This window comes from Talpa occidentalis, unplaced genomic scaffold (assembly GCF_014898055.3).
Source record: "Talpa occidentalis isolate TD23 unplaced genomic scaffold, MPIMG_talOcc4v2.1 talOcc4.12, whole genome shotgun sequence".
Classification (NCBI taxonomy): domain Eukaryota; kingdom Metazoa; phylum Chordata; class Mammalia; order Eulipotyphla; family Talpidae; genus Talpa; species Talpa occidentalis.
The window spans coordinates 84,317,944-84,334,015 of NW_023601212.1; the positions used below are offsets into that span (position 1 = coordinate 84,317,944).

Genomic DNA, 16,072 nt, shown 5'->3' on the forward strand with positions numbered 1-16,072 from the left:
TTTGTTGTAGCTTGCAGTAGAGTTAAGACTGAGTAATGGGAGTTGAAGGTAGAGTGGTAATAGTAGCTGGATGATGAGGGACACTGCAAACCTTGTTAAGGAGCTTAGATGTTAGGCTAAAGACAGTGGGAATACCCTGGTACAAAAGTCAAGAAATGGACAAGGACAAATCATCTCCCCACCTGACCCCCCCAGCCACCCAACACACCTATGGTGACCGTGTTGTCTAATGGTGGTGGTGTATGCACACTGGTGAGATAGCTTGCTTTTGTCTTTTTCTTGTTTGCATTTAAACATATATCCTCGAGTTGAATTGTATCCTCCCCAAATCCATATGTTGAAGTCCTAGCCCCTAATATCAAAGAATGTGACCTTAGTTGGATACAGAGTATCTACAGAGTTAATCAAGTTAGGTTGGGACCTAATCCGATATGACTGTGTCCTTATGGGGCCTCCTGGATGGCGCAGCGGGTTGAGCACAGCGCTGTGAAGCTGTCTGCAGCCTCTGCAGCGCCGTTCGATTCCCAGCCCGCCAGGGAGATTCCCACATGGCGCTGCAAACCTCTCCTGTCTTGCCCACTGCTCCCTTCAGCAGTGTTTTCAGTCCTTCTGCCTGTTCTGCTCCCCACTCTGTCTCTGGTAAATTCTCTCATCCTCCCACGCCTCTGGCCTGTACCCCAGTTCTTGTATAAATAAATAGATCTTTAAAAAAAAAAGAAAAGAGAAAATTTGTACATAGGTATAGAGTGAAGACAGTGTGAAGAGCACAGGGAGAAAATGGTCATCTGCCAGAAGCAAGGAGAGAGACCTAGAACAGATCCTTCCCTCCCAGCGCTCAGGAGGAGCCAGCCCTGCCAACATCTTGATTTGTAGCCTCCAAAAACTAAGATAATGAATTTTGATTGTTTAGACCACCTGGTGTGTGGTACTTTGTTACAGCAACTCTAGCAAACTAATGTACATATCTACCGTTGGCAAGGATATAGATTATGCATTATATACCTACTCTATACATTGATAGGAAGAAATTACCTGTTTAACAAATGGCATACTTCAAGTAAACATATACAAGATTAGACAGATACTATCATAAATTCCCACATACCTTTCATCTTAAATCAACTTGTTTTCAAACTACCCCCCACCCCCATCACTCTCTACCTCCTACTCTTTTGAAGCAAATTTCAGACATTGTTGGAGATCACTTTCCAAAAGATAAGAAACTTTTAAAAGCAAAGCCTTGACCATTACCACTCCTAAGGAAGTGAATTGTGATTCAAGTAACACCTATACTGTGATCATTAGTCTTTTAAAAATCTCTCTTAACTGCTTCTCCATTTTTGTCATGCATCAGGTTTTTCTCCCTGAGTGTAATAGCTTGAGTTTTGCTGATTACATTCTTGTGGTTTGGATTTTTTTAGTGTGTGTGTCTGTCTAGGACTTTTTATTTTATTTTATTTTTTTTTAATATTTATTTTTATACAAGAGCTGGGGTATAGGCTAGAGGTGCGGGGGGGTGAGAGGATTCACCAGAGACAGAGCAGGGAGCAGAACAGGAAGATGACCGAAATACACTGCTGAGGGGGGCGGCAGGCACGACAGGAGAGGTCTGCCTCGCCATGTGGGAATCTCCTTGGCAGGCTGGGAATCGAACTGGTGCTGCAAAGGCTGCAGATAGCTTCACAGTGCTGCTCTCAACTCGCTGCACCACTGGGGAGGCCAGGACTTTTTTTTTTTATTGTGGTAAAATAGACATAACATAAAATTTGCCATTTTTAAGTATTCAGTTTTGTGGTATCAGTACATTCATGTTGCTGTGCAACGATCATAACTGTACCACCTCCAGAATTTTTCATTCCCCCAACTGAAGAGGCTGTACCCTGATATTAAACAATAACTCCCTGGGCCTCCCCGGTGGTGCAGCGGTTGAGCGCTGGGTTGCGAAGCTGCCCGCGGCCTCTGCAGCGCCGGTTCGATCCCCGGCTGCTCCCCGCCCACCGGAGGAGGGTCCCACATGGTGCGCAGACCTCTCCTGCCACCCGCTGCTCCCCTCAGCAGTGTGCTTCGGTCCTTCTGCCTGCTCTGCTCCCTGCTCTGGCTCTGGTGAATTCTCTCCCGCGCTTCTGACGGTACCCAGTACATGTATAAACAAAACAAACAAACAAATAAATAAATAAAACATGCCTCTATAAATAAAAAAAAAAAAAATAAACAATAACTCCCCATTCTTCCCTCCCCCTGTCCCCCGGTGGCCACCATTCTACTTTCTGCTTCCATGAATCTGACTGCTCCTTTTGTGACTGGTTTAATTTGCTTACCAAAATGTCTTCCAGATCCTTCCATTGTATTGAATTCCCTTTCATTTTAATACTGAATAATATTCCATGTATGGAGATGTAACAGGGTGGTCCCCAGGAAAGGGGGAGGTTCTAGGTTCCCTGCCCCACCCAGAGGAGGGTGGAGCTGAGCAGGGAGAGAAGAAGCTGCAGAGGAGACTGAGGAAGGAAGGAAGCAGGATGAAGAGACAGAAGGAGACCTGGAGGAGGCGCATGGAATGGAGAGACATGTGAAGAAACTGCGCTTGTCTTTTTGGTCGTGGACTGGGTGACACAGATGTGGGTGAGACCCGTGGGGAGGTGTGAATGGCAGCTTTTATTTTGATATTGATTTTGCTCTTTTCCTTCTGTGCTTGTCCTGTTGTTTCTGACCCTTTTCTGTGGGTCCCCACTGGAAGATGCTTTAGACCTGTGGCAGGCCTTGGGGCCTTGCTCTGGGCCAATCCCATTTGGATGGAGTTTTACCCACGAGAGGACGGTTAACTTTGGGTGTTTGATTTAGAAACTAGATTCTTTGCCTCTCCTGTATTGTTTCCTAGTTGTATTGAAGTTCCTTCCCATTAAAGTCTCATATGTCTTGTGTTGATGTGGTGGATGGCAGAACCCATTTAGAATAGGCAGGTTTGCGGGGTTTGGGCTGCCCCTCTCCCTGCCCTGTAACAGATTGACCACATTTTGTTTATCCACTAATCTTTCATGGCCCCTGAGCAGTATGTTCTTTCCTTCTTTCGAGCTTTGATGGCCATGGATTCTATGGGTAGAAACCAGATCACTGGTTTGTTACAAAGGATGTAATTCAAAAGAGTTGCCTACAGCAGGGTATGGGGAAAGAGCGTCATTCCTGTCCAGGCTCGCCATTCCCCCAAATCTTGTGTGTACCAACCAGGAAGCTCCCTTGTGGTGGAATTTAATGTGTTTCACTGTTCTCTTTATTTCCTTTAAATTGGGCTTAGAGACTTGGTCAGATTCTGGCTTGATAATTTGTTATGGTTGGATTGTTTTTGGTGGTACTGTTTAGTAGGTGGTGTGTTTTTCCATCAGGAGGCATGTAGTGCCTAGTTGTCTTTCTCTGTGCTACTGCTAAAAGATGCTATGTGCCATAAAATAATTACTTTGGGCTCTTTGAAAAACAATTATTAAGCTGTAAACACTATTCTTAGCTTTCAGCCATAACCAAAAACCAACAGTGGGCAGATTTCACCCTCCTACCATAATTTCTTGATCCCTGTTTTAAGGTGTATACCTGTGACACAATAAAAAATGTTATTTGGTCTTTGTCCTCTTTCTGACACAAAGCTCTAAAACTCTTGGAATTTTCCTGAGTGGTAGGAGTTACAGACTGAGCATCTCTTTTATTCATAACAAGCCCCTTCCAAGAATATCTGAATTTGTGCTAATGAAATGACTTTTGAGGTACTCCTAAACCACCTCAGGATGGGTGCCGGTGTCCAGAGGAACCATTCTTGTGATTAGGTTTGAACTTTTAGCCCTGCCCCTGAACTTCCAGGGAGGGGAGAAGGGCTGGAGCTCAAGCTAATATCACCAGTGGCCAGTAATTTAATCACTTCTGTGTGTATAATAGAAACTTCATAAAACTACATAAACAGAGGGGCTCAGAGTTGCAAGGTGCATAGAACACCTCAGTGCCATGGGACAGAAACTCCTGTGCTAAGACCCTTCGTTACCTTGCCTTTTGTGACTCTTCATCTGACAGTTCATTTGTAATATTTATAATAAACTGGTAATGGTAAATAAAATGTTTTACAGAGTTTATTGAGCCTTTCTAGCAAACTATTCAACCTGAAAGTGTGTGGGACATCCCCATCCTTGGTAGCAAGTTGGATGGAGTGTGAATAACCTTGGAACCAAACCTTGCGACTTGTGTCTGAAATGAGGGCAGTCTTGTGGAACTGAACCCTTAAACCTGTGGGTTTTGTGCTAACTCTGGGTAGTTGGCGTCAGAGCTGAATTGATTTTTTGATACCCTGTTGATGTCAAGGGAGTGGGTGTCTGGGGAAAAAAACCTCGTGTATTTGGTGTCAGAAGAAGTGTTATGAGTAAAAACACATACCTGAGAGGGAATCTGCTTAGACTATAGTGATACCAAAGTTCAGTGTTCCCAAACAACTTGTTTTCTTTTTTCTAAGTGCTTGTGACCCAGGCAATAAATAAGCAGCAGACTGGGGTCTTATAAATAGTCCACTTTAGAAGAAACAAAGACTCTTAGGAAAATGAATGATACAAAGTCTGAAGCAGGAAATATAAAAAAATGAACCTGGGGGCCTCCCTGGTGGCACAAGGGGTTAAGACACAACCTTCGAAGCTATCCACAGCCACTGCAACACAAGTTCGATCCCCAGCCAGGGAGCTACCCACATGGTGCAGCAGGCCTCTCCTGACTCGCTGGCTGCTCCCCTCAGCAGTGTATTTTGGTCAGTCTGCCTGTTTTGTTCCCCACTCTGTCTCTGGTGAGTCCTCTCATTCTCCACACTCTGGCCTATACCCCAGTTCTTATATACATAAATAAATCTTTTTTTTAAAAAAAATGAACCTGGAATAACCTGGAAGAACCCACTCTAAGAGCACTTGGATCCTACTAAAGGCCATTTTTTGACTGGATCATTTTCTTTGTTTTTGTTGAGTCTCATCAGCTCTTTGTAGATTTTTGTGATCAGTCCTTTATCATTAGTGTTGTGAGCAAAAATTTTCATCCAGTCAGTGGGGTTTCTCTTTGTTTTGGTTATTGTCTCTTTTGCTGTGCAGAAGTTCTTTAATTTGATGTAGTCCCAGGTGTTTATCTTTGCCTTCACTATCACTGCTTTGGGTGATGTGTCTGTAAAGATGTCTTTGAGGTGCATGTCATGTAGTGTTTCGCATATATTTCCTTCTATATATTTTATGGTTTCCAGTCTATGTCTAGTTCTTTAATCCATTTTGAGTTGGTTTTTGTGCATGGTGTGAGGTAGTAGTCAAGATTCATTCTTTTGCATGTAGTGACCCAGGTTTCCCCGGCACCGTTTATTGAACAAACTTTTTTTGCTCCAGTGCATATTCTTTGCTCCTTTGTCAAAGATTAGTTGACTATAAATCTGTGGGTTTATTTCTGGGTTTTCTATTCGGTTCCATTGGTCCAATACCATGCAGTTTTGGTTATTATGGCTTTGTAGTGGAGAAAAAGGAACTCCTGCACTGCCAGTGCGAGTGCAAACTGGTCCAACCAGTTTGGAAAGCTGTGTGGAGATTCCTCAACCTACTAAAGATAGAGCTTCCATATGATCCAGCAATTCCAATCCTAGGTATTTACCCAAAGGACACAGAAAAATTAATTCCAAAGAGCACCTGCACCCCTATGTTTATAGCAGCACTATTTACAGTAGCTAAGCTTTGGAAACAACCCAAATGCCCAAAAATAGATGACTGGATCAAGAAGATGTGGTACATATACACCATGGAATATTACTCAGCATTCAAAAAAGATAAACACATGCAGTTTGCAGCAACATGGATGGAGCTGGAAGGGATCATGCTCAGCGAAATAAGCCAGAAAGAAAAAGAAAAATACCGGATGGTCTCACTCATAGCAGGAATCTAGAAAACCTAAATAAGGGACCAGGAAAAAGAATAACTGTAAGAGGGCCTCCCCGGTAGCGCAGCAGTTGAGCGCTGGGTTGCAAAGCTGCCAGCGGCCTCTGCAGTGCCGGTTCGATCCCCAGCTGCTCCCCGGCCACCGGAGGAGGGTCCCACATGGTGTGCAGACCTCTCCTGCCGCCCGCTGCTCCCCTCAGCAGTGTACTTCGGTCCTTCTGCCTGCTCTGCTCCCCGCTCTGACTCTGGTGAATTCTCTCACCCTCCTGCGCTTCTGACTATACCCAGTGCTTGTATAAATAAATTAAAAAAAAAATACAAGAAAGAAAGAAAAAAATCAACAAACAACTATGAACCAGAGACACACTATGGGGGATGGGGTGGGGAAAGGAGAGATTGGGGTCAAAATAAGGGGGTGCAATTGTATGGGGAATATAAAAATTAAAAAATTTTAAAAAATAATTAAAAATATGGAAAAAAAATATATATAAAAAATAAAGGACTTGGGGACAAACCTCTTCAGTGGTCCGCTTGGTCAAAGATAGGACAGTTTGCACATCAATAAGAATAACTTCAGGGCCTCCCTGGTGGCTCAAGGGGTTAAGTCTCAGCACTATGAAGCTATTGACAGCCACTGCAGCATAAGTTCGATCCCCAGCCAGAGAGCTGACCCACATGGTGCAGCAGACATCTCTTGTCTCACCTCTGCTCCCCTCAGCAGTGTATTTCAGTCAGTCTGCCTGTTCTGCTCCCCACTCTGTCTCTGGTGAATTCTCTCACCCACCCCTCCCTGGTGTACCTCGGCCTACACCCCAGCTCTTGTGTGCATAAATAAATTAAAAAAAAAAAAAGAATAACTTCAATGGACTGAAACATATCAAGCAGTAAATCTCATGGTTCATGATACTATCACAAAACAATAACAACAGCCAGAGAGTGAACTAACTCATTAAAAGAAAGCCAAAACAATGAATAAGGAGAAAGATTCTAGGATCTCTCTTGCCTTTCGCTATGGGCTTGAGCCACTGGGTAACCAAATCATAAATATTAGAAATTTTCTCTTTATAAAAGCATGTTAGCTAGTTACTAACGAAGGAATTACAAAATTAGGACATCCACATTTTGCAATCCCTGATGGGTCTAGACATTGATCATTATTTCTTGTTGTGGTTCTTTAAAGTGTTTTATTTAATCCAAAAATGGATTCATAGGTAGCTCTTTAGTTAATCACATGTGTTCAAGTTTTAATGGAGGCCCTAGGCAGGAATTTATGATGGCTGAAATAATAATCAGGCAGTGCTCCTGACTTACCGAGTCATTACTGAGAAATTATGTTCTCCAAATTACCTGCCTATAAAAGCAGATAACACATACCTACCTCTGGAGTTTCTCAGGTTTTCTCCTTATTAAATCAAGTGCTAGATATCTATTAAAATGATTTGAAAACTATAAAATGAAGACTTACATGTGCTTTAGAGATGCCAGGTATTTTTTAATCAGTGTGTTGGAGAAGCATACAAAATACCCCAAACCTGCCATTATCCTTGGTCTCAGTGTGTCATCAACGAGGCTGCCTAAATGTATGGAGATGCTCCTATTATCACTGTTTTTTGCTAGTAGATGATTGGTTTGTTTTATACATTTCTGAATGAGGTAGACTGAAAATGTTAAAGGAAAATTGTATTTCTTCATGTTTTCCTAATATTTGCAATCAGGAACCTTTTAAGGGCTTGGTTCCTGGTTTGACCACTAGGGCATGGGGGTTTTAGTTGTCGTTCCTGAGGTCTAGAATTTACTTCCTCTCTGTGGTTTATGTAAGCCCGTCTCACCTTCCAGCCTGTACTAGCTTGGTGTGATTTCTTCGTTTTGTGGAAGTTATCCTTCATTAGTGTATGTGGAGGGTTTTTTGTTTTTGTTTTTTTTTGCTTGTTTCTTTTTAAAAGCCCGCTGCTTTGGACTGAGGAAGAGAAATACAGTAAATAAAAGTTTTAAGAAATGGTAATATTGAAATATTCTACTTGAGGCTACCTAGCAAATTTCTTAGGCAGTAAGTCAGTGTTTTTTTTTTTAATGAGAATGGTAGGTTGAGTAGACCTAACAGAAATCTGAGCTTGAGAGAGCAGGACCTCTGGCAGTATCTTAACAGAAATAAGTACATTGTCAAGGTGGGGCAAAATTTAGCATAACTAGTTATTTTTAACATGGGTATGACTTTTCATGCCTTCCTAATGACTCACAGGAGACAGTGTTATGAATCAGCTAATTGAGCTGGCCTTCAGGCATTTCTGTTCAAATTTTGCAATATATAGTGTGTGATGATAAAAAGTCATGAGTGAAAAGAGAGGAAAAGGTAATTTAATACCTATTCTTTGGAGTTTGGAGGAGAGCCCCAGAAGTATAAACCAACCTAATGAGAGACTTCAGTTCAAAATTCTTAGGTTAGGCTGCTTTTACTTGTTAAGAGTTAACCTGGAAAAGGCAAACACTGTGGTATCAAAGGAAGTATGGGAGATTTGTAAATCAACCCGTGAGCCCCCAGAGTCTGGCCCTATTGCTGTTCTTAGCCATCAGCATCCTCCTTTGTATGTGGACCTGGTCATATTCCCTGAAATGTTGAGATGATTGAATGACATAATAATGTATTTCAGCAACTCTCAGATAATGATTCTGACGCACCCTTATTTCTGTGCCATTAAGAAAAAAGAAATGCTGCCAAATGAAAACCAACTTTCTTTTCAGTAAGATGCACCTGAATTTGGGATGTTAAAAATTAAGTGGACAAACTGCATTTTAAAAAGTAATAGAATACAGTGTATGCCAAAATGCTGTACTATCTAAACCTCAAAAGTCATAGTTCATTTTTAATTTGTGAGTCAGGAGAGTGAAACAAAGTTGTAAGAATACCAGGCCAAGCTGAAGGAGAGAGGAGTGATCCTTTCTGTCTTCAGACAGTTAGCACAGTGGCTCCTGATTCCTTACTTAGGTTTCCAAAAGTACACAAGTGTCTCTAGTTTAGGGAGTTCTTAGGCCCAGTGAAAGTTGGCTTCCCTCTAGATTGACTTTTGAGAGAAATCAACACTTTCTGTGTTTAAGTGTATAGCTTCCTCAGTCTTAGATTTGGTTGGTTTGGAACTTGCAGGTCTGTGATTGTTCTTGATTAATTGATTTTTATTTATTTATTTCTATATAATTTATTTATATATATTTTACGTCATTGTTCTTTTTTATTTTTTACAGTGTTTGCTTTCTTTTCTCAGGTGTTTCTTTTCTGAGGTCTCCATACTCATGTTAAAACTTCTCATAATTTCCACCACCAGCTTACCTGTGCACCATCACCATAGTCCCTTGTGCTCTTCCCTCCCTCATTTTGATTCCTCTTCCTTCCCCTCTCCTGCAGAATGTCTCTGATTTATAGTTGTGTGTTTATTTTTGTTTTGTTATGCTTTTTATTGGATTAACTGACTTTCCAGCAGCACAGACTTAAGGAAAGCATCAGCCCCACTGTAACAGTACAGGTGTCAGCATTGCTCTTTCACAAACAGACCTTTTGTTAACTGAAAAGGAACTTTGACTTGTTTGCAGTTGACTTTAGACTTCTATACCCTTACTGAAGTTATTTAAATGGAAGAATGCTCATGTTGGGAGTTTGGGTTAGTTTTTCTTTCCTTTAGGATATGTAGTCTCACTTAAGGAAATTTGTGACATGGTTTATTTACTGTCTCTCTGCCTTTGTCTTGGTGCATTTGAACACGTAATTGCTGTAGTTGAGGATTTTAAGGAAAAGTTTATTTCTGACTTTATTATGGTAATCTTTCATAATGTATATGCATGCCAAATATCACATGTATACCTTAAACATACACCATACTGTGTATCATTTATATAGTAAAGGTGGGAGAAAAATGTGTCTTAGTAAAAGCCTCGCATGTGAGATTTAACAGTTTGCCCCTAAAGAAAAGGTTCAGACTAGTCCTAGTTCACTAAGATGCTTTCCAGATGACTAAGTCTTTACAGAAAGTAAGGTAAAATTCTTTATGCCCTGAACAGGAATTGGTAAATTTTTTCTATTAAAGGGCCAGATAGTAAAAGACTTAGGCTTTATGATGCACATCAATATCTATTACAAATTCTTTTTTGTCGTTTTTATTGTTTTGTTATGTTTTTAAAGAACCCTTTAAAGAGGTAAAAATCATTTTTCCCTGGGGTCCTCTTTGCCGTGGCAAAAACAGGCCTCGTGTGATTGCAGTGCCCTGCTTTAGCAGAAAAGCTTATCATGACCAGACTTCTTGGAGAAGTGAAATGACTCTAAAGAAGTGAAATGACTCAAAACAGAGAAAATATAAGAGGAGCCCAGAGCGTCTTATAATACCAGAACATGAGGAAGCATTGGAGAAAAAGGGAGAAAGGAATGGGGCACATCAGAATGATCCCAGGGGCCAAAACTGGAACAGTTTGAGCCACAGAACAAATAATGAAACTATTGGTTTATAGCTTAAGGAATAAAGTACATATAAACAAGTCCATATGTGATTATGTAATTTGTATATGCACACACACACACGGTTGAATAATGAGGGAAAGGGACAAATCATCCTAATAGAATAATTCCAAATAAAAAATGTAGAAGGAATGAGGGAAATAGAAACCCATGGTTAGAAAATCACAGTATTAATTGCTGTAGGAATGATGCACTGGCAAAGGCAAAAGTTGGTGTGCAAAACTGAGACACAGAATATTACTGTGGTGTTTCGAACTGTGTCTGCAGGTTCTCTAGTATGCCTCCCTCCAGGAAGTATGGCATAGGTCCCTTCTCTGTGTGTGTGCACTGGACTTTGTGTACAGGGGCAAGTGGTAACTTCACAGCGGTAAAACCTGGCAGAAACCCCTGGGCCAAGTGATCAAGGTTCACATCCAAGAATAAGTGATGCCAACATCATGTGCCCTGATGTGATGTGACAGAATGGCAGTTCATCCTGTGCGGATTCTTCCCAAGTATCGACAATCTCAGTCCAGTTATGAGTAAACATCAGGCAGCCCATATTGAGGGATTTTCTATAAAATAACTGATCAATAATCTCCTAAAGTATCAAAGTTTGACACACAAGCAAACAGGGAAATGCTGAGAAATGTCAGAGATTGGATATGAAAATTAAATGCAAGATTGGTAGCCTGGATTGAAGCCTTGGGGAAAAAGAAAAGGGACATTAGTGGGAAAACCAATAAAATTTCAGTCAAGTCTGAAGTTCATTAGTAATATTATACCAACGTCTTAGTTTTGATAATTGTGTCATGATCACGTAAGATGTTAATGTTGTGGAAGCTGGGTGAAGGGTTATGGAGACTATATTTTCTGTAACAGTAAATCTGAGATTGTTTCAAAATAGAAAGTTTTTAAAAACTCCAGTTTCTTACCCTGGATCTGTCATTTGCTTATCTTGAGCATTTAAACATTATTTTACTAACTAGATGATGGAAAATAAATTGGTTTGTTAATTAAAGTTGATTTTAGAATATTTATGTTTTTAATATTAGTTATTTCTCTTTCCAGGGGTGGCACCTGCTGCAGAAGTTTCTTCATCTTTTGTGATCCTGTCTTTGTGCAGTTTATTGCTATTAGTTGTGTTAATTGCCAACTGTGTATCCTGCTGCAAGGACCCAGAAATAGACTTTAAGGTGAGCACAGATGTTAGGAGCATGTAAGTCATCCTCTGATGCATTTGTCAGAATGGCAAGATCTTGGGAAGAGGGGTTGGCAGACTTTTCTCTGTAATGGCCAGATAATAACTGTTTTCTCCCATCATAAATAGTAAGTTCTGTGGGCCATACAGTCTCTGTCATAGCTACTCAGCTCTGCCATTGTAGTGCTATGTCAATCACTGATAGTATCTAAATAAATGGATGTAGCTGTGAACCAAAAATGGAAATAGGTGGTTTGGATTTGGCCCACCAGCTGTAGTTTACATGCTTTTGAGCATCATTGCCAGTAACTTCTTGCTTGTTTTAAGTTTTGCTAAGTGAGGAATAAAACATGATGATTGAATTCACTTGCAATGAGACCTGTAAGGAAGAAAAGCCTGGTTTTGATTTTTTTTTCAAACTTTTCTACATGGTTGAATTTGTGGTTGTTAAGATCATTGAGGCATGGCCTCCCTGGTGGTGCAAGGGGTTGAGCACTGTGCTGTGAAGCTGTCCACAACCTCTGCAGTGCGAGTTTGATCCCTGGCCAGGGAGCTACCCACATGGCACAGCAGACCACTCCTGTCTCGCCCAGTGTATTTCAGTCAGGCCGCCTGTTCTGCTCCCTACCTGTCTCTGGTGAATCTTCTCACCTCCCCGCACCTTTGGCCTATACCCCACTTCTTGTAATCATAAATAAATCCTTAAAAAGAAAAAGATTATTGAGGCCAAGGATCCTCCACTGTGTTTTGTGCATAAGGAAGAGTATCTTTTAATTTACCTGGAACCCTATAGTTCCCTAAGAGGGAGAGAGAAGCTGCCAGTTGTAAATCCTGGCATGTAGCAGCAGATGGGTGGAATCTGCTGGAAACAAGCTGGGCTATCCAGCTCTAGAATTTACTACATGCTGCTGGCGTGGACCAGGGCTCCGTGAATACTTGTTAAGAAGGAATACATGGGGCCTCCCTTGGTGGTGCAGCGGTTGAGTGCTGGGCTGCGAGGCTGCCCGCAGCCTCTACAGTGCAGGTTTGTTCCCCGGCTGCTGGCGAGGGTCCCACAAAAAAAAAAAAAAAAAAAAGGAATACATGGGGGGAATAAAAAATGAATGCTGCTTGCTGAGAAAATGTTCCTTACTGTAGAGCCCTACCAACTCAGGGACTCTCCTGAGAGCTGCTGGTTCAATTTGGGGAAAAAAAGAAACTTCCAGCTAAAATCTTTTTATTAGATAGGTGAACCTTGTATCTAGAGCTGCATACCTGTTTCTCTTTTGTGTTTGTTCTCTTTACCTTGAGTCTGGGGGCTTATCTTAGGAGGGATATGCTGTTTTTTGGCCCAGCACTAGCATTACACACACACAGTGCTTAGAACAGAGCAAGGCTATGGGAAGACTCACTAGCACAGGCCATTTCCTTTACAAGATTTTCCCAGAAACATGTAGGGCTTTATTCATGACATCAGTCCTTAGGTGTTAGGATCACGGCAGTCGCTGTGGGAACTTCTGACGGCACTGTGCAGGCAGAGAATATGTGTCCCTTGTCTATTCTACCAGAAGACTTTGTACAGACACCTGGCTACTTGGGGGCAAAGAAAGTCAGATTAACATTGTTGGAACTGAAATCCAGTCTCTCTCTCACGTGTCATGCCTTAGATTGTTCTAATATGACTGGTCTCAGTATTTACTGAGGGAGTTTATTATGATACAGGTTCCAGCTACTCCAGGTGACTCTGATGTGGGGGCCCAGAGACACATTGTATAGCGGATCCTCTCCAGCTCTACAAACTGTCTTGACAGATGTGGAGCTTAGAGCTGAGTAGCTCCTTGAAACTCATTTTACAGACCAGGAATATAAGTCTGGTAACGTAAGGGACTTGCCCAAGAGCATTCTGATAGCCACGGGCATGACTTTAGCAGTGAGCCAGTATTTTCTCATAGGCTTGTGTCTTTATTATTATCCTGCGTTGCCTCTCTGAATCTTTAGAACCATCTGCTGCCTAATGGTGTGTCATGCTGCTACCAAAGTTTTGAGTGACAGTACTTTTTTAAGGTAGGAGTGCTGGATCAAGTCTTTTTAAATGAGAGAACTTTCAGGAACGTCCAGAGGGAAAACTGAACAAATCCCTCTGTTGAGGGTGATAGAAGTTATGGTACTTGTTTGTCCTGTTCAGTCTCCCCACTCTCCCCCACCCCTCCTGCAAATAGCACTCATGGCCTAATGCGTTTGACTATTTAAGTGACATGTATGAGAAAAATGTCCTCTCCCGTGTATATGAGAATGTAAATATTATATCAGAGAAATCTACCCCTGTAACTTTGTGTGTCTGTCTGTCTGTCTGCCTGCCTGCTTGTCTGCCTGCCTGCCTATAGGAATGCGATAGAAAAAGAACCAAAAAGTTTGTTCACAGATGTTTTCTCAGCTTTTTTTTATGGTACTTACTTATCAATTATCTGAACCAGTGAAAGACTTTGATAATCTTCTGTGTCTATATTAAATCAGCATGGACTCTGAGGTCTACCCACTCACTGGGGTGATGATGGAAGGGTCGGCATAGCTTTCTGCCAAATTCTCACCTTTCTTGTTGCAGCTTCGGTTTTAAAGTACCATCTTTCAAAAACTGTCTTAGTATGTAAATTGCTCTTAAGTGCTATCCAGTTTTTTTTTTTTTTTTTTAAAGATTTATTTATTTATACAAGCACTGGGTACAGTCAGAAGCGTGGGAGGGTGAGAGAATTCACCAGAGCCAGAGCGGGGAGCAGAGCAGGCAGAAGGACCGAGGTACACTGCTGGGGGGAGCAGCGGGTGGCAGGAGAGGTCTGCGCGCCATGTGGGACCCTCCTCCGGAGGCCTGGGAGCATCCGGGGATCGAACAGGCGCTGCGGAAGCTGCTGGCAGCTTCGCAACCCAGCGATCAACCGCTGCGCCACCGGGGAGGCCCAGTGCTATCCAGTTTTATACTGACCTTTGTGGTTCAGATTTTGGTTTTTCTTCCTAGTCTAGTGATTTTTCCATTGTTATTCTTTCCAGAAAAAGAATTTTTGAGTCTTTAAAACTTAAAATACTTTTGAGTCTTTTAACTGTCCTTATTTTGATAGAAATCATGTGCAACTAGAAATGTATATATAATTTTAAAATAAATTTAGTTTGATTCATTATGCAAAGAGATTTGTGAAAGTGAATAATAAGAAGAAAAACTTAGACTAGACTAACATTAAAGTAAAAATTTGAGCCTAGGAGAGTTTTCATTTTAGGTTCCATGGTCATTTTAGAAAATTTTGCATTTAACTTCAAGCTATCAACTTAAAAAGCTATATAAAATATGTTTGATTTATTTTTAAAATCCCCTTTATTCTGTTATTTGGAATTGGAGAACACACCTACATGTGCTTTTTACTTGAAATATTTATAAAATAAATTATGGCAGCATGTTTCAAATGAGTCAGTAAATGGCCATATCTTAAATACTAGCAAATATTTTTTAAACATTTACTCTCAGACTGATTTGTGTTAGATATAACCTTGCTCTTCTTTTATTTGCTAGGAATTTGAAGATAATTTTGATGATGAGATAGATTTCACACCACCAGCAGAAGATACTCCCTCTGTTCAGTCTCCAGCAGAAGTTTTCACACTTTCAGTACCAAATATTTCACTACCAGCTCCATCACAATTCCAGCCTTCTGTAGGTAAGACCATGCATCCTAATGTCATGTTCTCATGGTTTATTTCTGAGAAGAAGAATGGAAGTCTTGCTGCTTGCTAATCATAAATTATTGACTTGTTTCCTCTCCTTGCTCATTTCTTTTTACTTCTTGGGAAATTGCGTTCTAGTAGTCAGGCCCACTGCATTCCTGGAAAAGATGGATCCTTTCCTTTTAGACCCTGGTTCTGATAGAAGAATAGTTTTGTCAAAGTGGATAAAAGAATGGTTTTATCATAGTTTTATCAAGATGGAACGCTCTGACAGAACTCCTTGAACCCTGTTTTGGTCTACAGATTTCTCTGCTAGTTCTGGTCACTGCTGGTCTTGCTGAGTATTTAAGTCTTTGTAGATGACAGACCTGCCTTTTGTGGTACTACATGCATAGTGGTGTATGTTTAGGACAGTATAAAACCAATAGCGGATTATACTAGTATAGGCCTGCATGAGTAAAAGAAAAAGTAAGGTAAAACTTACACAGCTAGTGCATTTCATAGAAAATATTTAAAAAGTACAGAATATTTAACATTTGTAGATTTTACAACATTTTAAAAATGACATTTAGTATTCAGCTTTAATGTCTATAAATATTACTACCCTTACTTCAGCTAAAGCAGTGTTTAAAGAAGTCTAACATTTCCTTGGGATAACTTAATATCCTTATCTCTAAATGGAAGTATTTTTTTTTTTTTCCAATTTTTTTTTTTTAATAGAGGCATGTTTTTATTTATTTATTTATTTGTTTGTTTGTTTGTTTGCTTATACATGCACTGGGTACA

The 16,072-nt window shown here is 40.8% G+C and overlaps 1 protein-coding gene across 2 annotated transcripts in view; it reads left to right on the forward strand.

Moving 5' to 3' along the window:
- The window catches only part of LMTK2 (lemur tyrosine kinase 2), a 94,648-nt gene that overhangs the window by 23,969 nt on the left and 54,607 nt on the right, over window positions 1-16,072 (forward strand). For both annotated transcript variants that reach the window (XM_037507127.2, XM_037507128.2), the window contains exons 2-3: window positions 11,470-11,594; window positions 15,135-15,279. In XM_037507127.2, coding sequence (XP_037363024.1) covers window positions 11,470-11,594; window positions 15,135-15,279 — 270 coding nt within the window. The remainder of the gene's footprint in view (window positions 1-11,469; window positions 11,595-15,134; window positions 15,280-16,072) is intronic.